The sequence below is a fragment of the Oryctolagus cuniculus genome, chromosome 18 (genome assembly GCF_051225735.1).
Source record: "Oryctolagus cuniculus isolate XC-2025 breed Fujian yellow rabbit chromosome 18, ASM5122573v1, whole genome shotgun sequence".
NCBI classification, from domain to species: domain Eukaryota; kingdom Metazoa; phylum Chordata; class Mammalia; order Lagomorpha; family Leporidae; genus Oryctolagus; species Oryctolagus cuniculus.
Window position 1 is genome coordinate 29,948,643 of NC_142884.1, and position 26,932 is coordinate 29,975,574.

Sequence of the window (26,932 nt, forward strand, 5' to 3'; positions counted from 1 at the left end):
TGGCCTGGACCCTTTCCCCTCCTCTGCACAGGACCCAGAGGCCAGGAGACCTTGGGGACAGGTGTGCCACAGGAGCAGCAGCAGCTTTGTGGCAGGTGGGCGTTCTCACCAAGCCTCGTAGGGAGGGACAAGTCTACACATGAATCAGTGCTCACACGGAAACCTGAGTCTCCACCAAATCAGAAACAGATTTCATGTGGCAAGTGGTACCAACAACTTTTCTGGAACACAACTGTGTATCTATACAACGTGGGGTGCCTGTGACACTGTAGGGGTGGGAGGCAGTGTGGTCTGGGAAGTTACAGCACCTACACTGCTACGAATGGGGCCCGCTCAGACGGCTGTGTCCACTGCAGACAGAGACTTCCTCAGCGGGAGACCAGGCACTACAGGGACCACACGATGTACTTCACAGCAGTCTCTCCTTCGTCCTTGCAAGCACCCTGCTGTTCTGAGCACAGCTCTGGAGCCAGACTGTGGGTTCAAATCCCAGTTATTCCCGTCAGTCCGTGAAGCTTTGGGCAAGACAGAACTTGGGAGTCTGAGGCTCCCTGTGGCAAAACGTGGAGGGCCACACCCCAGGGAGCAGCTGCTGGACCAGGTGGCACTGAGGCTTAGCTCTGTCTGTACCCTGGGCAGTGGTGCTTGTGCGCTAAGTGGGGTAGCACTGAGCTGCCCGGGACAGGTGGGGAGCAGCAGACACCCCAGAGAGGGAGGCAGGGCCAACACTCTGGGTGCAGGCTGAGCCCCTGGAGGTACAGAGGCAGAGCTGGGCCTTCCAGCTCTCCTGCCACAAAGAAGGTCACGGCTCACACTCCCAGTATGAGGAAAAGCACATGAATCCTGACCCTGTGGCTCTCCTAACACCAGACAGTGGAGGCTGCCCCTCCTCCCATTCCAGTCCCCGACCTGTGTTCACTCTGACCCTGCACTGAAGGGCCTCATCTATGGGCCACACGCACACGCTGGCACACAGAACTGTCAGACTGAGGTCACGTCTTTCAGCAGCAAAAGCACACCAAGACACCACAAGGCGCCTCTGCTTGGGACCGTGGCTTTCCCAGCAGGCTGGACCCTAGAAAGGGCTGCAGTCTCGCCTTCCTGCAGGCAACCCAGCTCTGGGGTCCACCCTGCTGTAGAGTGACAGTGCTGCTGCAGGTTCTACCCGCCTGTACCAGAACCACCACTGAGACGCACAGCCAGGCCTGGCATCCTGCCTATGTGGCCCATCTCAGCCGGAACTCCCGGAACTCCTGAGCCGAGTCCCTGAACAGCGGTCCCACTCCTGCCCCTGCCCCTTTCCTGAAACAACAGGGTAAACCGCTCACGAGCTGTCAGGGTTTGAAGGAACGCGTCAGTCACGCTGCGCCACTGTGAAACACGGTGCCCTGGGGCAGGTGCTTCCCGAGACAGGTACAAAGTACCACCCAGGTGCGACTTTGGGTACCCCTTTCCTTCCAACCTGGCATCCAGAACAGCAGGGAGACTTCCTCCACTTACAGCCTGTTTATGGCAACACGTGACCTTCATTATGATATGAACAATTGAGTCTTTGGAAAACACAGGGAAGAGTGAGAAAGACAGACCTGAATAATCCCACACTTCCAGTCAACCAGTCTTCTCTCACCACAGGTAACGCAGAATTGAGACCACCTGGAAACATCAGTTCTTCTGTTCCCTGCCCTCTTCCCTCCGTACCTTGTGCGGCGTCCCTTGCTCTTTAATTAAATGTCCTTAACTCAGATTTGCACTGGCTGGAGGTCAAGAACCAGAATATTTGGGTGTTTTCCAACTCCAGCCGTCATAAACAACTGCCTTGGGTAGCAAAGGGTTCACAGGTCAATGGTCCCCTTTGCCTTGAACTTCTTTGCAGACCGTTCACTTGATCGCAGCTGGAACTTGCTGCCATAAATGTAGGAAATAAAGCCATCTATTTCCACAGTGAACACACAGTTTAGCTTGGGGATCACTGGAAAAAAAAGCAAGAAGAAAAAATGAGGGACAAAATCCTGGTTACATTTACGTAGAATATGCAAATACTTCAAAAAATACATGGAAAAATGGAATTAAAAGAGAACGTGGGGCCGGAGCCGCGGCTCACTTGGTTAATCCTCCGCCTGTGGCGCCAGCATCTCATATGAGTTCTAGTCCTGTTTGCTCCTCTTCCAGTCCAGCTCTCTGCTGTGGCCTGGGAAGGCAGTAGAGGATGGCCCAAGTGCTTGGGCCCGGCACCCACATGGGAGACCAGGAAGAAGCACTGGCTCCTGGCTTCAGATCAGTGCAGTGCCAGCCTTAGCGGCCATTTAGGGGGTGAACCAATTGAAGGAAGACCTGTCTCTCTCTCCGTCTATAATAATCTGTCTCTCTCTGTCTATAACTCTACCTGTCAAAAAAAAAAAAAAAAAAAAAAAGAAGAAGAAGAAGAAGAAGAAGAACATATGTGTGAGGGCCAGTGCTGTGGCGTAGTGGGTAAAGCTGTTGCCTGCAATGTCAGCATCCCATATGGGCACTAGCTTGTGTCCCAACTGCTCTACTTCCAATCCAGTTCCCTGCTAATGGCCTGGGAAAACAGCAGAGGATGGCCCAACTGCTTGGAGCCCTGCACACACATGAGAGACCAGGAAGAAGTTCCTGGCTTCTAATTCTGGCCTGGCCCAGAGCTGGCTGTTGTGGCCATCTGAAGAATGAATCAGTAGATGGAAGATCTGTCTATCTCTCCCAGTCTCTCCATAGCACCAACTTTCAAATAAATAAGTACATCTTAAAAAAAAGAAAAAGAGAAAGGATCTCGTGTGGGCATTTGGTGCCGTGGGTAAGATGCCATTCCTGGCTCCTACAGTCCATACTGAAATGCCTGGGTTTAAGTCCTGGCTCTGCTTCTGATCCAGATTCCTGTTGCTGCGCATCATGGAAGGCAATGGTGATGGCTCAAGTACCTGGGCCCTGCTCACCCAAGTGGGAGAGCCAGACTGGGTTCCAGGATCCTGGCTTGGCCTGGCCCAGCCTCAGCTATTGTGGTCATTTAGGGAGTGAACCAGTGGAGGGAGAATCTCTCTTGTTCTTTCAAGTAAAGTGAAAATTAAAAAAAAAAAAAAAAAGATACTGTGTACTTTCCATGAACTTTCTGAAAATTCTTTGTATTAGTCATAAAACACCTGCATCACAAAGAGCAAGCTATTAGGAATCGAGGAAATCCAAAGGTAGCAACCAAGGACCGTATGTGATTATTCATACTTTAAATATAACTCAACACCTAGTTTTCAGGGTCAAAGGCTACGGATCAAACTCTCAGCACCAGAACTTCCCAGAAGGTCTGCCGCAAACAGGTTTTTCTGCGTAACTTTCAGCTGAGCTCTTGGCCTAGGCTCCGCAGTGCGGGAGGGAGGGGGGACTCTGACACCATTTGCTGAAGTAGAACATGCAGGGAAAGGATAGGAGTGGTAAAAAACTCACACCCAAAAACTAAAGCCACAAAACCTTGCCTCCACTGTGGACGTCTCTGGACTTGTGCAGCAGTCCCAGCAGTCCCAACATGTCTGCTAGAGCACGGCTGGCCACCAGCGGAACCCGAAGTGTCACCACCACAGCACAGCTGGTGGGACTGATGGCCAGGCGCTGCCTTGCCTTCCTCCCTGACTCTCCTCTGGAGGCAGCAGGCGTGGGCCTGGGGAGGCCCCAGACACACCCAGGTCTCCCGAGGCACAGCCAAGCAGCTCTTTCTTCCCCTTGGCCCACTCTGGCTGGGACCACTGGCCCCGCTCACCAATGCCTCCAGGGAAAGCCTGGGCACGGAGGGACCTTACAGGCTGTGACGTGTGCTCAGTAAGCATCAGCAGTCTGTGCTCACTCAGGAAGCCAAACCTAATTCTTGGAGGCTCCAGGGAAGGGTAAAAGCAGCAGCTGGGGAGGTCACAGCCCCAAATGCCTTGAGACACGGTTCCTACCTTTCAGGCGATCTTCTTTGGTGATAATTTTGAAAACGTGCTTTGTTTCCTGTAGAAGGATTCCTGTGACACCCACATACGAGGGGCATTTGGATTTTGTGACTGAAAGCAAAAAAGCAGTGGAAGTCTCAGGTCTCTGTAATGCTGGGGGGGGGGTGGTGTCTCAGGGTTCAGGGTGCTGGTCCCACCCTCCCAGTTACCAGAGGAAGAAAGGGAGCACCCAGAGGGTGGAGGCTCCCTAGCTGGGTGAGAACCCAGCTTCCCAATCCCCTGCTCAGTGCTCTGCATCCCTGGGCTGTCCTGACTTGAGCTTCTGGGACCACAGCCTCAGGGCTCTAGGAAGGATTCTGGACCCTAGAGGTCAGCCGAGTGCCCAGCACCCCCAAGGCCCAGTCTGGCTGCCTGGAAGGACACGAGTCTCACTTGTAGGGTCTAAATGAGCATCTGTCTGTCACACACTCCCCAGCCTTGCTGCAGAGCTGCCCAGCAGTGGGTGATGTGAGGCAGGCCCTACAACAGGCAGCAGGCCCCTGGCCTCTATGTAGTCAAGAGACATTCCCTAACCACCTTCCAGTGCTGGCACCGTCCTAGGTAGGTGCTGGGGCCATAGCACTGACCAAGGTGGCCCAGGATTCTGCTGTCACGGAGCTGATGTTCTAAAGGGGGCAGAGAGGGCTGTGCGGCAAAGCAGTTACCTTTTCTGACAGTTATGTGCTGAGAAGAAAACTGGGACAGGTTAATGAGCACGGAGGGGCTGCCTTTCGGACTGACAGGCCCTTAGGAAAAGCAGTGCCTGAGAGGAAGGAATTGGTGGAGGGAGGGGGCACACACAAAGGCCCCAGGCAGGTCCAGCCTGATGTGGGAAGCAGGGAGCAAGGCCAGTGTGGTCAGCCTTCTGGCCATGGCTCTGCAGGGGCCTCTTAGACCACAAGAAGCAGCCTGAATTTCACACAAGGGGCAGCTGTCAGGAAGTTTAAAGCAAGGAAGGGGCATGACCTGATTTCTGTTACAAAGCCTTCTCTCCGGCTGTGGGGGGTGAAAGGGAGAGGAACAGTGTGTCAGCCAGGGCAGGGCTGGGGGCTGCTGAAGGCATCCCGAGGTGGCAGTAGTTTGGGTTCAGGTGCTAGGATGTGCTGCTGGATTGGAGCTGGGGGTCAGGAAAGGAGAAAGCTTCACACTTCCCAGGCTGTGGCTCTGACCCCCGGGTAAACAGTGGCAACCTCCAAGGGAGGTGGGAAAGCTGGGGTGGGGGGCTCCATTCGAGGAGAGTCTGGGAAAGTCTGCGATGCCTCCTGGACATCTCTGAGGCATTGACGTGGATGAGGAGGCTGGAGTCTGCACTGCAGATCTCAACACGGGAGCTGTCAGTCACAGCTGACATGTGAAGCCACAGCACCGGATGAAAGGGACCCTATGTTCAAGATTCCAGGCCATGGGGGAGTGCCAGCAGCCGCTGGGCTGTGTGGGATCCACCAGGAGTTTGTGTGGAGAAGGCACAGAGAGACCATTCACAGCTGCCCAACAAGGAGTCAGCCTGGCTACGGGAGCCCCCACTGCTGGAGACGTGGAGACATCTCAAGGAACCCATGTGGCGAGGAACACGTCTTACGCTGCAGCACCAGCGAGTGATAGCGTGAGCATCTGGGTGGCCATGTGCTCTTAGACAAATTACCTGAAATAATAGCTCCATGAAGATCTGCCTTTAACAGCTTGGCTTGAATCATCTGGGGCTGCCTATGAAGTAAACAGAAGCCCTTAATTTATACCATGATAAGGAGTCTGAAAGAAGCAAACGGGTCTACAAACTTGTGCAGCCAGGCATGAGACAGCTGGTTCCCAAGGCTGCATTTATAAGGATCTAAGACTCGGGATGTACCCCAAAGGGCAAGGCTTCAGAAATGCAACTCACGTGTCTGGCTTAAGACCATTGCACAGGTCCCGGATGTACTGTTTCCAGAGCTCGTGTAGAGGGAGAAAAAGACTGTACCTGTGATAAAGCCAGAAACAGGCAAGGAGTTAGGCATCCTGGACTTGGGATTTCAACACCCAAGCAACACAGAGCTGGGCAACAACACAGGGATCTGGGATCATCCGGGACCGGGTGCGAATCGTAGCCCCACTACTGAGGATCTGACTAAACCCAGCAGCTTCACTCTGGGACCTATTTCTTTACTGCCAGAATTTCTTGAGGCTAAGTCTCCACTAATGAGGAAAGGAAGGAGTGGTTCTTTGCCCCTCCATCCTTCCTAAGGGCTGGATGCAGCCACGATGGCTGGAGCTCAAGCAGAAACCTTAGCCCATGAGGAACATAAAAGGTGGTAGCACCTGGGTCCCTGATGGCTGTGGGTCTGCCCGCCACCCCAGCCCAGGGTAGGGTCCACCTGAACTTCTCATCATGAGAGAGAAATACAGTTCAGTCATGATGAGGTTTTCTATTACATGAACCTGAACTTGTAAGTCCTCAATTAGCAGGAGCTGCTGGTTGTCATGCAGGTCTTCCTGTTTGGTAACAGGTCTGTCTGGAAGCTGAGTGAGCGAGTGGTGGGGGAAGGGGAGGGAGCAGGTGGGAGGGCCCCAAAGGCCTTCCTCCAGGGCTGCAGCTTGTCTTCTGGGGAGCCTGTTTATCTGCAGCCGAGAACCACAGCTCAAACTCAAAGTGAGCTTTCGGTGTGAGGACACCAGTGAGGCAGACACAGGGCAGGTGGCAGCAACTCCTCCACCCAGAGCCCAGCTTATTTTGAGAGAGAGGTCATGGGCAAAGTGACAAATGCGGATGGTTTCCTGGGAATGTGGGAGGCCGCCTGGCTTTACAGCGCTCAGCAAAACCTACACACAGTCCCAGGACATGCAGACTCAGACCCGTCACCCAGGAGAGGCAGGGGTGGGCCAGGGCGAAGAATACAGGGGCCAGCCCTTGCAGAAACTTCCCAAGTGCGTAGGCAGCATCTTTTTCTGGCAATAAAATGCCAGTGGGTGATTCTGTCCAGCGCTATTAAAAGCTCCTAAGAGTTGTATATTAAGAAATATCAGTTCCTCTTTTCTAAGAAAGCCGAGAGACAAACAGCCTGTTGCCACAGGCAACAGACTCACTTATGGTACTGGTGTATTAGTTATGGCTAGGACAGAAGCCAAACAATAAGCTCTCCGATCTCACCATGCCTTGCAAGGAAGTCAAACCCAAACACGTTTCAAATTGGTAAAGGAAGACTGCCCCCTTGTGGCAGAAGACAGACAGGTTGCCTAAGCACTAAGTGGGCTCCCCTACCGCACTCTGGGCCCAGCAGGGTGGGCACAGCGGGCAGAAAGCCGGGCTCACCTCTGCTGCTCGGGTTTGATGTCAAAGAGCCGCAGATCCCTCCTCTGCCTGGCAGACAGGCCTTTGGGCTTCTTCTTCTTCTCCTTTGGTTTTCGGCGGGTGAAGTACTCCAGGACCACAGCTTTGCGGTGCAGCTGGTTCTCTCGGGCCTCCTGGCTCATGTGGGGCGTGCTCCGCTTCAGGAAGGCCTTCACGAAGGCCTCAGCCCGCTGGGCTCCCAGGTGCTGCTTGGACATGGATATGAGGCAGTCTGGTGCCCTCTGCTCCGGTGTGGGCAGCCCAGGGCCCCGGGCACTCCCACCCACCACTCCCAAGCCGCTGCACAGCAGATGGGCTGCCTGAGCTGACCCATCTGTCTATCCACTAAAGCTCACACAACCTCTCCTCTGCCAAGTGTTTGCCGCCCACAGCTGTCAAGATGTGAAAGTCACTCTCTATGCTTACTCGTGAGTTTGTCACATACAACAGCCATCGCAAACACCGACTTCTTGTCTTGCTCATCTGAGGGTATGCTGGGGACGATAAAAGTCCTTTACATTGTAGGCCGGCGCCGTGGCTCACTAGGCTAATCCTCCGCCTTGTGGCGCCGGCACACCGGGTTCTAGTCCCGGTCGGGGCGCCGGATTCTGTCCCAGTTGCCCCTCTTCCAGGCCAGCTCTCTGCTGTGGCCCGGGAAGGCAGTGGAGGATGGCCCAGGTCCTTGGGCCCTGCACCCCATGGGAGACCAGGAGAAGCACCTGGCTCCTGCCATCGGCTCAGCACGGTGCGCCGGCCACAGAGTGCCGGCCGCGGCAGCCATTGGAGGGTGAACCAACGGCAAAGGAAGCCCTTTCTCTCTGTCTCTCTCTCTCACTGTCCACTCTGCCTGTCCAAAAAAAAAAAAAAACAAAAAAAAAGTCCTTTACATTGGGAAGACGACTTCTGCCACTGCTGGTGGGGAGGGGAGCTGGCGAAATACATGACAAATGTATTTAATCAGACATGAGCACCTGAAGGTGGGCTCAGAGTAAAACCCAGCCACGGCCGTGAGGGACGTGACACTTAACATCAGGGAAGCAGCAGAACCCGGTGCTCCAGGCCGGGCCAAGCTCAGAGGGTGGGGCGCCCGTCACGGCCCACTCTCCTTGGGTTTCCAGCCCCGTGGCTACGGCTCAGCTCCACTCCGAGAGGTTGCTCCTGCACTGCTCAGAAAAAGGAAGCGTCAAGTGCACCCCCTGTACGCACAGCAGAGCCGACTTACCGTGAACGGGCACAGGCTCTGAGAGGCCTTCTGGGCAAAGTAACTGGCACAACTGAGTGACTCCTGAAAAGCCCCAGGCACTGCGACCTCTCCAGCCAGAGTTCCAGCAATCTGCTGCTTACTCGGCAGTGGCGCCCTGGCCGGAGCTCTCCACGGAGGTCCTGCCTCCTGGCTGGGCCCTGTCCTGGGCCCTGTTTACATCAGCCAAGCTGTCCACGTGGAGACTTTGGTTAGCCCACGGACTGAGACTTAATCTGTCAATAGTGATCGAGCCCTCCCTCCAAGGGAGAGAAACCGGCACACAGTATGGATGGCAGGAACTGGATCTGTTTGTTTTGAATCTTTGGATGTTAACTACAAAGTACTGCATTACCAACATTATTACTATGAGGACAGAAATTTGACTCTTTTCAACACATAAGGATACCCTCTCTCACGGAGAAGAATAAAGGCCTGCCAGTCTTTCAGAATCTTGACTTCAAGCCGTGGGTGGAGCTTCTGTGCAGCTGACAAAGCGTGTCGGAGCATCAGGATATAAGCTCCAAGTTTCACTTAGGGAATACGATTTGCAAGCCTTCCTAAGAAGGGAAGGGGGGCACAAAACAAGGTCACACAATGGGGCTCAGCAGGGCAGGTCTTACGTGGGCACGGCCCGGTACCCCCCAAACAGTGGGAGGCGACACAGACCAAGAAGCCCCAGTTTATGAAACCTGACTCTGGCACAACAGGAAAGGAGGCTGGCGAGTGGACCAGGCCATCAGAACAACGGAGCTTGGCCAAGCCTTGGATATCTCCTGGAAAGATGAGGCGTAGGATGTGAACCAGGGTTAGAGGTTACCTCCTACAGTGCTCCCAGGCCTCCTGCCAAAAACCGTACCTGAACATCCGATTCTTCTTCCTCTTTCTGAGATAAGCCATGGTAGATCACACCTGCAGGATTAAAGAAAGAGAAGAAGGAACGATAAACTCCTTTTGGGTATGGCTGTGAGATCCAAGGCCTTTAAGCGCAAATAGCTACGCTTATTCAGAAGCAGGAGATGGGGTCAGCACAAAGAGCAAAGCACCAAAGCTTTCTTGGATTCCCCTTGTGCCCTATGCCACATCTATCCTGGAAGACCCAAGGTCGTGTTTAAAAAGAGTGCCTCTCAGGGGCCGGCACACGCAAAGCTACTACCTGTGATGCCAGCATCCTGTATGGGCACTGGTTCTCATCCCAGCTGCTCCACATCCAACCCAGCTCCCTGCTGATGGCCTAGGAAAAGCAGAAGATGGCCCAAGTGTTTGGACCCGGGCCACCCATGTGGGAGACCTGAATGGAGCTCCTGACTCTTGGCTTTGGTCTGGATCAGCCCTGGCTGTTGTGACCATCTGGGGAGTGAATTGGGATGGAAGATCTACTTCTCTGTCTTTCCCTCTCTGTATCACTCTCAAATAAAAAACAAAAAACACGCCTCTCAAACTTTAAGGGCATAAGAGTCTCCAAGACCTTATTAAAATGTAGATTCTTGGTCTCCATCCCCAAATTCTGCATTTCTAACAAGTCTGAAAATGCTACTGTACTGCAGGTCAGCGGATCACACTTTGAGTCGCACTGGTTTAAAATGCCACAAATCCCACAAACCCGAAGCATGAGCAGTTGCTATACCTAATGAAGTTACTCACTTAAAATTATGTGATATAGCTGCTGAGGTCACATCTTGGAAATTCTGCATTTCGTTGATTTTAAGATGTTTAAAAATATTTTTCACATTTTAGTATCTATGAAACTGGAATCTACGATTGATGTCGTGAACAGACAAAACATACCAGGTCTTTTTTCAGACTCAAAACACTGATCAATGTGGTTTCAGTTTCTAAAAACTTCCACACTCCTCTGTTTCTTACTCAACTTATCTACGAAAGAAAACGACGACATTGGTGACAGTACAGGCATGAGTGCTAAGAACGAGGCCAGAAAATGTGCATCACACCATAAATCTCACCCTAGTCCTCTCGTGCTGCCCTGCAAGCAAACCAAGGTGCTTCCAAGTTCTATAAAAGTCCATTTCTTCCTCAGACGCAAGATGGGCATTACAAGCTCTCCGGAGCACAACTTGCAGGGTCTGGACTGCTTACCTGTCACAGCTGTCTAACTTCAGATCTGGAATTTCTTTTTTTTAAAGATTTATTTTATTTATTTGAAATGCAGAGTTGGAGAGAGAGAGAGCTCAATCTTCCACTTACTGGTTTACTCCACAAATGGCTGAACCCTTTATGCCACAACGCTGGCCCCCAGATCTGGAACAATACATATCTAACAGTTGTTGAACACTACCTCCCTCCCAGGCATCTGATTAACAGCTACACATATATGACCTCACTATTTACTATGCAATCCTTTAAAGCAGGGATTCCTACGGTGCACACGAAGCTCAGGTAACGCTGAGACAGTCTGTTCCCATGGGCAAGGAGTGGCAGAGACGGAAACCAGGATTCCCATCCAGGAGCTGGCGTGGTGGTGCAGTGAGTTAAGCAGTCACCTGTGACAGCACCAGCGAGTATCAGAGCGCAGGTTCAAGCTCTGCTCCGCTTTCAATTCAGCTCCTTGCTAATGCGCCTGGGAAAGCAGTGGAGGGTGACCCAAATAAATGCTTGGTGGAGCCCTGCACCCACGTGGGAGACTTGTGTTACATTCCTGGCTCCTGGCTGGCCCGGCCTTGGCCACTGGGGCCATGTGCGGAGTGAACCAGGGGATGGAAGCTCGCTCTCTCCTACTCTGCCTTTCAGATCTTTTTTTTTTTTTTCCTTTAAATCCTCACCCAAGGTGGTGTCTAGGCTCAGCTCTCCTGTAGGTCCTAAGGCACCGGGGTGGTAATATCACTCCCAGGAGCCCCCAGCGCGGTACAGCAGACAGGTTGCAGGCAGGGGCAGGACGCGGCCACAGTCACCTGGGGAGGTGGGGCTGGCTCAGTCGGGCCCTCTTGCAGCACCACGCACCAGCGGGCGGCCCGGGGAAAGCCTGCCTCCAGCCCGAGACTCCCCCCCACCCCCACCCCCAAGCTGACCGCACTCTGCGCCTCGCCTTCTCTTATATGAAGGTGGGCAGTTTCCGTGGCTGTTTTATTTGTGCTCTGCAACCGCAGGCAGAACAAGTCCCCAACCCTTCACCAACCCCGACCTAGGGCAACTTCACGGCCCTTAACTCACTTACTCTTCATTCTGGGGCCCCTTCCGGTGCGCTCTGATGACGTGTCTTTCAGGCGTCACGCACGTTTTCCCTTTCTCCTCTGCGTTTAGCCGCTCTTCTTCACCACAGCCTCTCTCGTGGAAGTCTCTGGTGGAATGATTCCTTGCACCCAAGCCTGAGCAACCCGAGCGACGAAACGACTTCTCAGCTTCTACAGGCAGCTGAGGTCTGCGCTCGGAAATGGCGCCTCACGTGACGTCACCGACGCGCGCCTACCTAGGATGGCGCATGCGCCCCAGAGCGGACTCCACTGTGCCGAGAGGCGCTTATGCTGCGGGGCGGGGTCGTGGTTGCTTGTGTTTCGTGGGGGGATTTCAGCTTTCGTCTCTTGAAGGTGGAGCCGTAGGGTTGGAATGGCGGCGTGTGGGATATTTGTGAAGGCCTAGCGTGGAGGGGAGACTGGCAGTGCTGCAGTAAAAATCCTAGACCAGCACCTGTCAGAGGTCTGGCCTTGCCCTACCTCCGCAGCCACCCACAGCGGAGTCCCCTGGAGTCGACAGCCCCAGCGTTAGCTTCTGCTGTTTCGTTTGCGGCTGCGTTGTGGGGCCGCGGGGTAAGCCGCTGCCTGCGCGGCCAGCATCCCATTTGAGCGCCAGTTGGAATTGGGCTGCTCCACTCCTGCACATCCAGCTTCCTGTCAACGTGCCTGGGAGGGCAGTGGAGGATGGAACTGGCAGATCTGTCTCTCTCTAATGTGGCCTTTCAAATAAATAAATCGTTAGAAATGATCTAAAGTTCACATTAGTCTAGAGTTGTATTGTGCAGCTAGAGCTAATAACAATATGCTGGAAGCTCACTGAGAGTAGGTGTTGAGTGTTTCTCACCACAAACACTAGATAAGTCTCTTAGGTAGTGCGTGTTAATTAGGTCGACTTAGCCATTCCAGAACGTGTGCACACTTCAAAACATCATGTGGACACCACAAAAATACAATCTTCTTGGTAATTTTAAAAATAATGAAATATTAAGTTTACATTTGGTGGTTCACACAGTCTCAGTCCCACAGAATCCTATTTTCAGGCAACTGCAAGTCTAATGCCCTTTGGTTTCACTTGAGAGTTTATATTGACAGTCACCTACATACAAAGTGAATGCATTCCGGCTTATTTGCACGAGCCACGTTATTGCCACTGGATTGCAGGGCTTACGTTCTTAAGTTTAAGATCAAAATGGCACAAGGTCCCACCGAAAAGAAAACTTGAAGCCCTGGGGACGTCACAGTCGCTGCTTTCCCACCTGTACAGGTTTCTTTCAATGGCTTTATGACAGACTATGTTGAATATTCTAGAAAAATTTTGGGACAGGCATTGTGGTAGTGGGTTGAGCCATCACTTGAATACCAGCATCCCATATGGGTGTGGGTTGGAGTCCCAGCTGCTCCACTTTGATCCACCTCCCTGCTAGTGCGCCTGGAAAAGCAGTGGAGGATGGCTCAAGTGCTTGGACCCCTGCACCCACATGGGAGAGATGGAAGAAGCTCCTGACTCCTGGCTTTGGCTTGGCTCAGCCCTGGCTGTTGTGGCTGTTTGGGGAGCAAACCAATGGGTGGAAGATTCTCTCTCTCTCTCTCTCTCTGCCTCTCCTTCTCTCTGTGTAACTGCCTTTCAAATAAATCAATAAATCTTTAAAAAAGAGAGGCCCTCTTTAGGATGCTTGCATTCCATGTAGGAGTTCCAGGGTTTCAGTTACATCTCTGCTCCCAATTCTTAAAAAAAAAAAAAAGGAAGATTTCATATACAAGCTCAAAAAGGCTAAGCTACAAGAATTAAATGAGTGCCTATCTGAAAATCAGAACTCTCCTTATAAACACCACAGCCATGGATCTAATGCTTGTGACCAAACAGTGGAAAAGCTTTTTCTGCATTGCTCTCCTCCACTTTTTGGCTAAAAGAAAATGCCATTGTTAGCGGCATTTCCTGCCGTTCCTCTGAGTACAGTAGGAGCGAGGATGTTGAGCCTGAAGAAGCACCCACAAGCCTGCAGGGAGATCACTGAACCTTTGTCCTCTGTGAAAGCTGTGGTCCACCACGGTAAGAACTATCCAAGTCACATGTACATACATCCACATGCGTGTACATGTTGATACGCTCGGATATTTGTGTGAGTACGCAAGGATGCACATAATCCCCCCTTTCTTCTGTGTCTCCTTGCCATGATTTTAGCAGGTGTGTGTGAGAGGGATGAGGCTTTCCTCCTTTTCTCCTCCCCGACACCCTTGTCTGCACCGTGGCTCCGTGGCGGTACCATGGCTCTGTGGTGGTACCACGCACACGTTCAGGCAGGGCCTGGAAGAGCCAGCGTCACCTGCATCCTCACAAAGCTGGAATAGGCCCTGAAACTCAAGATGGTGAACTTCCCCAGACCCTGCTTGACTGCTGCTCTGTCCACCACGCAGTGGGTGGAGCTGGGCTGTGGTGGGGATGGGGAGGGCCTGAGCCCTGTGGCACCTTCAGATCTAACGGTGCCACAGAGGAGTGTCCACTCTGAGAGAGACGGAAGAGACCAGGCTTCAGGGTGCCAGTGCTAACCCTGGACTTGTCTGCAGGTGAGCCGTCCTGCAGAGTAAATGGGTTCTTTGGCTACAAGGTGCCTGTGTTAGGCTCACCCGTGGGACTGTGGTCTTGGTGCATACAGCCTGTGTCCATTTCTGAAGTGTAAGTTTCCCAGGCTTTCAACATGGCCTAAAGGAACAAAAGACCCCTGGTTCTCAATCTTGAACTCCGTGCTTGACCCACTGAGGGCAGCTCTGTTTTGCTTCCCGTGCTGGAGTCTGCGTGGGTGCAGGGCTCTCGCGGGTCCTAAGACACCTGCTTCACTGGGTTTAGGAGAAATTCCCAGAACACTGGCAGAGCTGGCAGGGAAGGCACTGCCGGCCTCATGGGGCAGGTGTGTGGGCAGCTCTCAGGGTCCCTTGCTGGTCCGGCCCTGGGCTCAACTTCGGGGCAACCATGGGCTCCAGGCTGTGTGTTTCCATGTGAATGAGTCCACTCTGGTCCCAAATAAAGGACAGGGGGAAAAAGAAGGAAGCTGATTAGAATTGGAATTGGGACGGAGCAAGGAAGCAGGAGGGCCGGCTTTGTGCTGCTGCAGTCTGAGGTGGGGACACAGCTCCTCTTCAAGACACTGCAAGTCGGGGGGTCGGGGCAGGGGCTGAAGCCATTGAACCCAATTCAGAGAACACGGTGGCCCTGCAGCACAGCTGCCTGTTGGAGGAATAGGTGTGCCCTGGTGTGAGAATTGTGGTACAGCAGGTGAGGCTGCCACTTGGGATGCCCACGTCACATATCAGAGTGCCTGGTTCAAGCCCTGGCTACTCTGAGCTTCCAATCCAGCTCCCTGCTCCCTGTACCCGGGAGGCAGCATGTGCTGGCCCAAGCACTTGGGTCTCTACCACTCACAGGGAAGAGCCAGATGGAGGTCTGAGCTCCTGGCTTCAGCCCCGCCCCGCCCCAGCTGTTACAGGTATTAGGGTAGTGAACCACTAGGTGGAAGATTCATTCTCTCTCTCTCTCCCTCCCTCCCTCCCTCCCTCTCTCTCTCCCTATCTTTCAAATAAATAAAAAAGTTTAAGTGAGCATTTTTAAACAGGGATGTCCTTGCCCGGGGTGGGGATGGCAGTACCGTTGCGTCTTTTGCAGTCTCTTCTGTTCTTTAAGACTCCGCTCCCGGCTGCAAGTACAGAATGTGACCTCCCCACCCGCCCCGCCCTGGAAGCTGTGGCCCCGAATCCCGAGGAAAGAACTTTTAGTCACTAGACCAGAACCAGAGGTGACCCGGATGTTTGAACTGGATGCCACATCAGTCATTTAAATGCATCAAGCAGCATAGAAGAAAAGCTAGATGGAAGGAGTGAACAAATGTGAAGTTCCAGAGTGAAAAGCTACTTCCAGGGGCTGGTGTTGCGGCACAGCCGGTTAAACTCACTCGGATGTCTGCTTTGCAGAGAACCAGGAGTGCCTCAGTGGAGCCCAGCTACTCTAGCTTCATGCTGATTCACAGGGGAGGCAGCGGGTGATGGCCCAGGTACTTGGGTTCCTGCACAGATGAAGGAGACTTTGGTGGAGTTCTGGGCTCCTGGCTTCAGCCTGGCCCAGCCCTGGCAGTTGCAGGCATTTGGGGAGTGACCTGTTACGGTGGCTAGGCAGACATGTGCAAGAGGGGCCGAAGACACTGGGAAGAAGATGAGAATGTTTAAAGAACATGAGGAGGGGCCAGCGCTGTGGCGTAGCGGGTAAAGCCGCCGCCTGCAGTGCCTGCATCCCATGTGGGCGCTGGTTCAAGTCCCAGCGGCTCCACCTCTGATCCAGCTCTCTGCTATGGCCTGGGAAAGCAGGAGAAGATGGCCCAAGTCCTTGGGCCCCTGCGGCCACGTGGGAAACCTGGAGGAAGCTCCTGGCTTCTGGCTTCGGATCAGCGCAGCTCTGGCCATTGCAGCCAATTTGGTAGTGAACCAGCAGATAGAAGACCTCTCTCTCTCTCTCTCTCTCTCTCTCTCTCCCCCTCTTTGCCACTCCTAATCTGTAACTCTGACTTTAGAATAAATAAATCTTAGGCCGGTGCCACGGCTCACTAGGCTAATCCTCCACCTTGCGGTGCCGGCACACCGGGTTCTAGTCCCGGTCGGGGTGCCGGATTCTGTCCCGGTTGCCCCTCTTCCAGGCCAGCTCTCTGCTTGTGGCCAGGGAGTGCAGTGGAGGATGCCCCAAGTCCTTGGGCCCTGCACCCCATGGGAGACCAGGATAATTACCTGGCTCCTGGCTTCGGATCAGCGCGGTGCGCCGGCCACAGCACGCCGGCCGCAGCGGCCATTGGAGGGTGAACCAACGGCAAAGGAAGACCTTTCTTTCTGTCTCTCTCTCTCACTGTCCACTCTGCCTGTAAAAAAATAAATCAATAAATCTTTTTTTTTTTTTTAACATAAAGAACACGAGGAAACAAGCCCCCGAAGCAGAGCAGCCATTGCACCTGCCCTCACTGCCCTTGTTCAGTAGCCCTGTTAGCCGGGGTCCCGCCCTCTCCCTGGGAGTAGCTCAGGGAAACCCCCTGCCCTGCACCAAGGAGACAGGTAGGACCGATAACACTGCTGATAACTTCCTGGGAGGATTTTCGGGAACTCCACATCCAGAAATCCCCTACCCACCGTTTCCCAGAAGGGTGTGGGGTGGGGGAAGCAACGGGGGACCCACACTCACTACCAGGGCAGGTACATGCTCCGCCCTTGTCTGGGACGCCTGCCTGGCATGGCTGCTCTGCTCTCTTCACTGCCTCATGCTGCCTGGTTGACCACTGCACGCCGTCTCACATCTGAATCCTTCCTTGAGCAGAGACAAGAGCCCCTGAGCAGCCCATCTCCAGTGACTGCCTCTGCGTCTCTCCCTCTCTCGGTCACTCTGCTTTTCAAATGAAATAAATAAATCTTGGGGCCAGCGGTGTGGTGCTGTGGGGTAAGCCACTGCTTGCGATGTCAACATCCCGTATCAGAGCACCTGCTCGAGCCCCGGATGCCCCACTTCACATAAAGGTCCCAGCTAATGCGCAAGGGAAGGCAGTAGAAGGTGGCCCACGAGCCTGGGTCCCTGCCACTGATATGGGAGACCCGGATGGAGTTCTTGGCTCCTTGTATTGGCTTGGCCCAATCTTGGCTGTTGCAACAATCTGGGGAGTAAACCAGTGGATGAAGGCTCTCCCTCTCCCTCTCCCTCACCTCCTCCCCTCCCTCTCCTCCTCCCCTCCCTCTCCTCCTCCCCCTCCCCCTGTCTCATTCTATCATTCTGCCTTACAAATAAATAAATCTTTAAAAATAAATGTCTTTGGGCCCAGCGCCGTGGCGCAGTAGGTTAATCTTCCGCCTGTGGTGCCGGCATCCCATATGGGCACCGGTTCTAGTCCCAGCTGCTCCTCTTCCAATCCAGCTCTCTGCTGTGGCCTGGGAAAGCAATGGAGGATGGCCCAAATCCTTGGGCTCTGGCACCCGCATAGGAGACTGGAAAGAGGCACCTGGATCCTGGCTTTGGATTGGCTTAGCTCCAGCTGTTGCGGCCATTTGGGGAGTGAACCAGCAGAGGGAAGACCTTTCTCTGTCTCTCCCTCTCACTGTCTGTAATTCTACCTCTCAAATAAATAATATATAAAATCTTTTAAAAATATCTTTAAAAATACACCCATTGTTCCCTATAATGGGGAAGAGGTTTGTGTTCAAACTTAACATTTTTATAACGACTGAGACTTCTCCCGCAGACCACACTCCCTCTTCCTTTGCAATCATCTGATAAAGTGTTTATCGCCTGGGGGCCTCCATGTATTTTTTAAAAGATTTGTTTATTTGAAAGTCAGAGTTACAGAAAGAGAGACAAAGAGAGATAAATCTTCCATCTGCTGGTTCACTCCCCAAATGGCCTCAATGTCCAGGGCTGGACCAGGCTGACACCAGGATCCAGGAGCTTCATCCGTGTCTCCCACTTGGGTGCACGGGCCCAAGCACTTGGAAAGTCCCAGGCACATCAACAGGGAGCTGGATCAGAAGTGGGGCAGCTGGGACTTGAACTGGTGCCCACATGGGATGCCGGCACTGCAGATGGCAACTTTATCTGCTAAGCCACAGCACCGACCCCTTTTGTTTTAATCAGGAAGCATGCTGGCTGGGTTTAATGGAAAGAAATACTAGGGAGTGTACACCTGCTAGACCAGACGGGCGACCTGGAAAAGCACTGAGGACATAGTCTGTATCCAACTGGGGCTCGTAAGAGAATGCGGTCCAGTTCTTTGTGCTGTTCCTCCTCCCACCCCCTCCTGGACAGAGGGCTTGCTGGCTGTGACGTGGGCACAGTTCCTCCCAAGGTCTTATTGCCCAGTGCTGTCAGGCTGGGGAGCCCACCTGGTGCCTGGCAGAGGGTATTTCCCTAGGGGGTCTTCCTTGATGAAAGGCTGGGACCACCCACAAAGTTTTTCAGGCCCCTCACCTCCACGTCTCATTTGTTAAGTGCAGGGAGCCCTGGGGACTCTCACCAGCCCCACTGCAGCCTGTGAGCCCCTGTGTTAGCAGGAGAGGACTTGGGAAAGCTGCTGGGGGGAGCTCAGGGCCCGAGAGCCACTTGGCACTGCCAGGAGTCCTCTGAGGAGCTGGGCGTGGAGCAGGCCAGCCTGGGGACTAGACCCACTGCTCGTGTGGGCTCTGGCCACAGTCAGTCCCCAGGAGGGAGGCTGCAGCCCCTCCAGGGCGCACTGGCCCTCACGTCGCACACTGCACTGGTCTGCAGAGGCCTCAGGGCCAGGACAGGGTGCAGCTGCGTTTCTGGAGCTCAGGGCGGCTCCTGTATTTCTCGCAGGTCTCGGAGTCACGGTGGGGCCCCTGAGCTGTGTGTGTCCGGACAGGATGCATCCTCAGAACACGCCCGGGGCCCGTGGGTGCTTCCTGGTGGAGCAGTGATGGTTGACAAGAACGCTTTCCCACTGGGAGCCCAGAAGAGCCTGCCTGGTGCCTGGCCAGGGGTGGGTGATGGGAGGAGGTGCCAGTGACAGCATCCCCTTGTTTTTTGACAAGGATCGAACCTTCTAAGAAATGACAAGGCTCTTTCACGCCTGAAGAATAACTGGATGTGACATTAACTTGGCCACTGGACGATGACGGGTTGTATTGGCAGTTATTATTTATCATGGGTTTATCTGTTTTTTCCCTTCAAGTCTAGCAGTCTACAAAAGTACTCGATTGGCCACTAGATGGCAGTCTGACACAAAGAATGAACCTTGGGCTTGCCGCGTCCGCCGCCTCCCCCACACTTGTCCAAAAACCAGGTTTATCGGCTGCCTCAGACAATCGCAGCCCTTGTGAGTGACTGGGACCTCGGACATCCGGGAGTAGGGTTCTTTCCGTACACGCCGTGTAACTGGATTTTCACCATCACCCGCAGGTCACACCGTGCAGAGTGAAGAGGTTTAACGAAGGTGGGGGTTAAAGGCCGCGGGGAGCGCGGGGAGCGCGGCCGCTGCGGGACAGGGCTGCACCCGCCGCCACACGGGGTCTGACTTTCGCCCGCTGGCCGCGAAGCGGGCGTGAGCGCCTGGGCATCTGCTCGGAAGTCGTGCCCGACGCAGGGCAGCTGCTGCCCGTCGGGTTCCTTTATCCACTTGGAGGACACAGAGTGACCAGCCGGTGACACTTGTGGGGTACAAGTGACGCAGGAGCCACCCGATTGCAATCTCCCCTGTTCTTCGCGCGGTGTGCAGCAGAAGCCGCAGGCCAGGCGCACGGCCGAGCAGGGTTCCCGCGGGCCGGGCACAGCCCTGAGCGTCCGCAGGGAGGCGCGCAAACCCCGCGAGTGCGGGGCCGAGGAAAGCCCAGGCTCCCGCGGGGGCTGGCCTGGCGCCCGGACGGCGGTGGGCACGGAGCCGCCGTGGGAGCGCTGGCGAGGCAGAGGCTAGGGGCCGGGCGCGCAGCTCCCCCCCTCCCCGCCGATCTCCCGGAGCTAAAATTGCGCGGGGGACACCCCTTGAGCGCCGCCGCCGTGCTCTTTCTGGGTGGGACCCTTGCCCTTGCCTGCCGGGCGCCGAGGGTCCGGGCAGGTGGTCGCCCCGCGCGATGGCCGGCAGAGGGGCCGCGCTGTGGGGGCTCCCGGTCACCGACGCCGTATCTGTAAATTGCCCCCGAAGCCCTTCCTTCTTCCTTTGTTATTTTATAATTTTTAATTAGGTCATTGACCAGCAACATGGATCAGAAAGAAATCACGCCTTGTTGGCCACATTCTTGGAGGAAGATCCCTGGTGTGCATTCTCATTAATTACCGCTCTGGGCCCGCGTTGGAAGGTGGGGGGGGGGTGCCAGTCGTTGGGGGAGGGGAAGACTTGCAGGCCTGCAGACCCCAGGCTGCTGAGCCGCCCAGTGCGGAGGAGGAGGACCTGTGCCCGGGAGCAAGGACCCTTTGCAGCGGGCGCAGGCAAGGCCCTGTCCAGGGCGCTGGTGACACGGGCGCCTGGGCTGAGGGTAGGGGCGGAGACAGAGCCCATGGTCGACCCCACTCAGGCCTCCTCTCCTGGAGCCCCGTGCTCTGCCCCCATTATGAGAAAACATCAAGTTCCAGGGGCTGCCCTGGCCTGGGACCACGCAGCCGGCCTGGCCATGGTGTGTGCTGGAGCTGCTGGATTCCGGGACACTGCCCTCTGACCCTGCACCTGTTCAGGGCCTTCCACTGCCGTCCAGCTGTCCTGAGGGAACCTGACTCCTGGGCACCGCCCCAACCCCTTCCACTTCCCAGTGGCCCATTTGACTTTGGATCCGTTTAGGGGAATTTTCAGCCCAAATCACCATTATAATAACCAGGTGTGGGTGTTAGTGGGACCAAAATATCAAGAAGTTGGGTTTTGGTGAGCTCAAAAGGGAGTGTGGGGCCCAGCGCTGTGGCTTAGTAGGTAAATATTCCGCCTGTAACTCCAGCATCCCTACCCTCCACTTCTGATCCAGCTCCCTGCCATGGCCTGGGGAAAAAGTAGAAGATGGCCCAAGTCCTTGGGACCCTGCACCCTTGCAGGAGACCAGGAAGAAGCTCCTGGCTCCTGGTTTTGGATTGGCCCAGCCCTGGCTGTTGCAGCCATTTGGGAAGTGAACCAGTGGTTGGGAGACCTCTGTCTCTGTCTTTTTCCTTTTTCTGTATATGATTTTCCAATTAATAAATAAATCTTTTTAAAAAAGGAATGTGTTCCTGTATCGTCAATTTGGGGTCAAACATCGGGTGATTGAGAGAAGGAGAGAGGATTCCTGCTTCCCTGAGATTTTTCTTAATGTTTTGTGTGTGTGTGTGTGTGTGAGAGAGAGAGAGAGAGAGAGAGTTCCCATCCTCTTGTTCACTCCCCAAGTGCTCACAAGGGCTGGGGCTAGGCCGGGTCAAAGCCTGGAGCTGGCTGAGTCTGGGTCTCCCATGAGGGTGACAGGGACCCAAACACCTGGCCATCACTGCTGCCTCCTGGGATTCATATCAGGGCTGGAAGCAAATCCAGGCTTGCCGGTGGGGCATGTCCTAACCACCAGGCCAAAGACTTGCCTGAAGTTTAAAAAATGAAATAATCAGTAAGCTACTGCAGATAATGTTGGCATGCCCGCCCAGTGGCAGGCGGCTGGACCAGTTGGTGTGCAAGGTTCCCCTCAGCTTGAGGCCTTGAAGGGGCTGTGCTACACGGCAAACCTGGACTCCGGACCTCCCGACGGCACTGGTCTCATATGTGGGGACCCCAAGTCCCCGGGAGCTGTATTTGGAGGGGGGCTCTCTGGGAGGTAGTAAGGTTTCCGTGAAGGGTTAGACACAGACGCTGTTCTCTCTGTGCTGTGGGGGAGGACACGAGGAGAAGGCGGCCATCTGCCAGCCAGCAAGAGAGCCCCAGACCCCCAACCATGCTGGGGCCCTGACCCCCAGCTGCCCAGAACCGTGCCGACGTGCACAGCTGTTGTTCTATCCCCTCCACCTGCGGTACTTCTGGACACCGCCTGGGGAGGCTGGGCCGCTGCATCTCGGGCCAGTGGCTCTGGGCTGCAGGAGGAGGACCCCTGGGCTCACAGTCGGGCTCCCCTCCAGTTCTGGTGAGGTGCACCAGGCTCCTCTAAAAAAGCCCTGAGGAATCTCTTTCCTTCAGAGTTTCCTGGCTATCTTGAAAAAAAAATACAAACAACTCAACAAATAATCCTTTATCAAAATACTGTCATGTGCTCCCAGGTACACTCATCGATGGCTAGGGGCACGTGCGTTTTCCCTGCTCAGGAACCAGCCAGAAAGCAGCTGCAATCGGCACAGGGCAGCCTGCCTGGGAAGACACAAGACTCCTGGGTCAGGGGGAGGCCGAAGACTTTGTTGTCCCGACAACAGCAGTAGCCAGGATAGGAGCAGCGTCTCGTATGGGTTTCCTGCATTCTGATTTCCCCAGGGCAAGGCCGGGGGCCAGGGGCACGTGTGTGCTGGCAGTGGGTTGTGTTATAGGCAAAGTGCCCTCGGGGTCCCTGACCTCTAACACGCAACCAGCATGCTCCAGAGGGAGAGAAAATCCGTCTCCAAGGCTGCTTGCCATATAAATAGCCTGAAGAGAGCCCAGACAGAGGCCTGCAGTGCGTGTGCCAGGGAGATGGGCTGACCTGTGCTGCAGGGGGCGCCCTCCTGGGGTACCTAGGAGGCCTGCTGGACACCACCTCCTCAGACCGACCGTGTGCACTTGCGAGTAGCTGTTGTCTCTGCAAGCAGCAGTGCCTGAACCACTCCTGGCTGGTTGAGGTGTGGGTTGAGGTCGTCTTGTTCCCAAACCAACCAGGCCCAGGCTGCTCGCCACTGGACGGCCAACTCCCCAGACGAGAGCTGGTTAGAAGGGTTCACTCCACAGAGCTGGCAGCCTTGGGGAAAGCACAGTCTCTGGATCCCAAGTGTGCTCTTTCCCTCCCGCAAGCCGGCACGACGGGGCTTTCAAAGGGAAGGAGTCGCTAAAGCTGGAGGCTAGAAAACCCGGAGAGTGCTTGGATCAATGATGGAGCCTCGGGAAACCCAGGGCGTCTGCCAGGCCGAGGCTTCCCACCAGGGGGCGCTCAGCTGCCACGGTTCACGGCTGCACACTTTCTCCTTATGCAGGGTGCCAGGTTGGCCGTTACAAGCCCTCTCCCCTCAGCGGGCTCCTGCAGCTCACGCAGCAGCGTCACTCAGGAGACCAGCCACAGGTGAAAAGGGAGGAGGGGGGTGCCGGACGCCTTCGTCAGGGGGGCACTTGGCGTTCCTCATCTGGAGTGAGGTGGGGGATGAATTCTGCATATCCAGTAAGAAATCCGAGGTCACGTGGCAGACGTTCACTGAGCAGTTACAGTGTGTGTGTGTGAGTGTGTGTGTGTGTGTGTAGGGGGTGGGGAGGGATAGGGACATCCCTGTCCATTGCAGCCCGGTCGCTGTCCTTGCAAAGCTTTCGGCCAGCTTGGAGGGACCACGCCGTGTGTGAGCTGGGGCAGGAGGAGCCCAGGCTCGCTCTCCTGCACCTGGACGGCCCTGCGCTCTTCAGTTCCCCACAAGGGGCTGGCCTAGAAGAACCCTCACGACCTGCTTCCCTGGGGGCCAGGGCCAGCTCCGAGCCCTGTGGCTCAGGGTTTCTCACTTGGCCATCTCAGAGTCAGTGGGGGCCTCGGTCATCTGCAGGCTTAGCTGGGCTGGAGGACACGCCCTCCTCCACGATGGCCCATTGCAAGGGTGGGGGCAGGGGACTGCGTTCGTGCCACTTGTGTCTTTCCATTGGGCTGTCCCAGTGTCAATCCATCGGCTGACTGCTCCCTGAGGGGAGGACCTAACAGAGAGCAGGGGAGAGACTGGGTGTCGTCATGGCTTCCTGGGCAAAAGACACCCGCATGTCTACAACATCCTGTTGGTGTCCTGACTGTGGGCGGGGCCAGCAATGCCAGGAGGCCTGGACCGTGGGGACGGTTTTAGAGGCTGACAACTGCAGGGACACAGAGATGGGAAACAGCCCCCAGTCCTCCCTCGACAGTCCTGCTCCTCCCTCGGCCTCCTGGTGGCCCCGGCAGGTGTCACCTCTGCCTTAGGTCCCAAGCAGCCAGGGGAGCTGTGAGGGTGCCCTGGAGATGCCTCTGGTGCCTGCTCATGACCACACAGCTGCCCATTGCCAAGGGCTTTGCTGGCGGGAAGTGGGGAGCAGCAGGTGGCCCCCTGCCCTGGCTCCTGCTGGGCCCCCTCGTTCTGCTCCAGGGTGGAAGCTGTCTCTGCCTCCATGGCAGCTGCACCTCACGTACCTGGGGGGGGGGAGGGGGAGGTGGCAGTGGCAGAACAAAACAGCAACTGTTACTTTGCTGACCTACATTGGTGGCGGCTAAAGCAAGGATGCATTTTTCTCCCAGGGCCCAAGGCGGCCCCCAAATGAAGTTTATTTAATAAAGGAATTAGTTCCAGTTGAATTCTCCAGATGGAAGCAGGGGTTCATCTGAAGCAAAATGGAAGAGGCAGCTCCTGAAAGCTGTTTCCTAAGCACGCGTGACTCACCGTGGGGAAAACGCTGTGCCTTCCATGCTGGGGGTGTGCTGTCGCCTTCCTCTGCACTCCTGCCCCGCACAGACCGGTTCCTGTGGCAGGTGCACCTTGGGGCAGGGTCTCCTGCGTTCTCCACTCCCAGAGAGACCTCTCAGGACTGCTTCCTTGGCGTGGGCCCCCCCTTTTTTTTAAGGATTGTTTATTTATTTGAAAGGGTTATATATAGAGAGGGAGAGGTACATATAGAGAGATATGCAACAGCCAGGGCCGGGCCAGGCTGAAGCCAGGAGCCAGGAGCTTACTGTGGGTCTCCCATGTGAGTGGCAGGAGCCCAAGCACTTGGGCCACCTTCTGCTGCTTTCCCAGATACAGTAGCGGAGAGCTGGATTAGAAGTGGAGCAGCCGGGACTTGAACCAGTGCCCATATGATATGCCAGTGTCACAAATGATGGCTCAACCCACTGAGTGACCTGCTGGCTCCTCCTCCAAGGGGCCTCTGTTGGGTTTGCCTCACAGCATCTGCTGCCCTCCTAGGTGAAACTGACCTGAGTTTCACTCAAGGATCCCTCATCCTGTTCTCAGCCCCATGTACCCAGTGAAGCTCTGACCCCCTCCCACCCCCCACCCCGGGTGACCTGGGCTCACCCAGTGGGCACATGCAGGTGCCCTGCCCTGGCAGTTGGCTCTGAATGAGCACACTGCCCAGGCTGGGCCCTGAGCACCAGACTACTCAGCTCCAGGACATCCACTGGGCTGGTGACCTGCCGCCTCCAGCTCACCACTGGCTGTGGCCACCTGCGCACCAGGCCGACCTGGGAGAAGACCCCAGGACACCTCCGTGCTCCGGGTCCTGCCGCAGCTGAATCTGGCCTCTGGAATTCTTGCTTGGCATCAGCTGGTTAGGACTGCCAGTTTGTGAGCTGTGGGCACTGCAGCCCAGGCATTCATAGAAACCAGGAGGCTGCACCTCGTGCGAGGGCCACCGGCTGCAGGAGCGGCTGCTGTGAAGTCTTCAGTGTCACGGACGTGGCTCCGTGCACACGCCTGCTTCCCTCTCTGGAGACTCTGGTTCTCCTGTAGCCAGAAACCAAGCCGCGTCCATCTTCACATCCCTGGCGCTCACAGCAGGTGCACAGCAACAGCAAGAAACTTCACATCTCTTCACGAGCCTGTTTGGCTGCAAGGGGCACGTGGGGTGCCATCCGAGGGGTCTTTGTTCTCTGCTCTGATGTGGACAGAGATGAGATGTCCAAACGGGCAGCTGGGAAGGGAGGCCGGTCCCCAAGGTGAGCCCCAGCCCTGGGCTTGGCGGGAAGTGGAATGCTCCAGCCCCCTGGGAGTCCCAGCTCCCGTGTTACAACTGAAGCAATTAGAGATAACACAGCAGTGATTGAAAATGCATCATTTAAATACTGAGCTTGGTGCAGAGACAGAGTAAACGCACAGATTTCTGGCTGCTATTTCAGCCTCTCGAGGCGGTTGTGGTTCTGATTCATTACTTGTGTCCGGCCCGCAGCTCTCTGCTGTGGGACGCCGAGAAGGCTCCCGGGTGGCATCCACGCTGCCCGACTGCCCGGCAGCAGCACTTCCGCAGGCAGATCACGTTCCTCGCGGCTCTCGTGGCCCCCTGACGCTTTGCCGTGCCTTACTAGAGGACTGGCTGACAGCTGCCTTGTGCCTTCCAGCTCTGTGCCTCTCTTGGGGCTAGTGGGGCCGGCTGCTGGGTCAAGGGGTGGAGGAAGGGGCCGTGGAGTGAGAGCTCTGTCCCCAGAGCACAGGGTTTCCAAGGCAGTGGGCCCAGCCTGGGCTTCCCTGGCTCTTTTTTTTGGTCATGATGGAGAAAGCCAGCCCTGGAGACTGCGGAGTGCATGGCTCCCGGCCCCTGAGACTGCACCGTGAGCCCGTAGGGATGGCTCAGCAGGTGCTTGCCAGAGCTTGCTGTCCGGCGTCCCGACACTGCGACCTGCCTACCCTATGGGTTAAATGTCTTTCCCCTTTGAAGGGTTGGTGATGGGGTTTTTACAATGTTCTCGCTCCTTTCCAAACTGTGTGGTATTAGGTTGAGCCACGTGAAATTGCCAGTCTTAGCTGGTTTGGGCCTACAAACATGGAATATTTGTTGTTATTTCATCCTTTCCACCAATAAACATGGCAACATTGGAGGGATGGATTGAACACTTTTACTCAGTCATGAGAAGTTGAGTGTTTGGGACCCCA

The 26,932-nt window shown here is 55.2% G+C and overlaps 1 protein-coding gene across 3 annotated transcripts; it reads right to left on the bottom strand.

Moving 5' to 3' along the window:
• Positions 1-1,491: 1,491 nt before the first annotated feature.
• POP4 (POP4 ribonuclease P/MRP subunit) lies at positions 1,492-11,949 on the bottom strand. 3 transcript variants are annotated; one of them, XM_051833403.3, is made up of 8 exons: positions 11,691-11,916; positions 11,299-11,427; positions 9,378-9,430; positions 7,261-7,484; positions 5,854-5,931; positions 5,617-5,678; positions 3,945-4,046; positions 1,492-1,969 (listed from the first exon to the last, which is right to left on the bottom strand). In XM_051833403.3, exons 4-8 carry the CDS (start codon positions 7,419-7,421, stop codon positions 1,833-1,835), a joined length of 540 nt encoding a protein of 179 aa, XP_051689363.3. In that variant the 5' UTR covers positions 7,422-7,484; positions 9,378-9,430; positions 11,299-11,427; positions 11,691-11,916; the 3' UTR covers positions 1,492-1,832. The 3 variants fall into 3 exon arrangements, with proteins under 3 accessions (XP_051689363.3, XP_002721189.3, XP_051689364.3); XM_002721143.6 differs by lacking the exon at positions 11,299-11,427 and having other exon boundaries at positions 11,691-11,949; XM_051833404.3 differs by lacking the exons at positions 11,299-11,427; positions 11,691-11,916 and adding an exon at positions 10,163-10,498.
• Between the last annotated feature and the right edge of the window lie 14,983 nt (positions 11,950-26,932).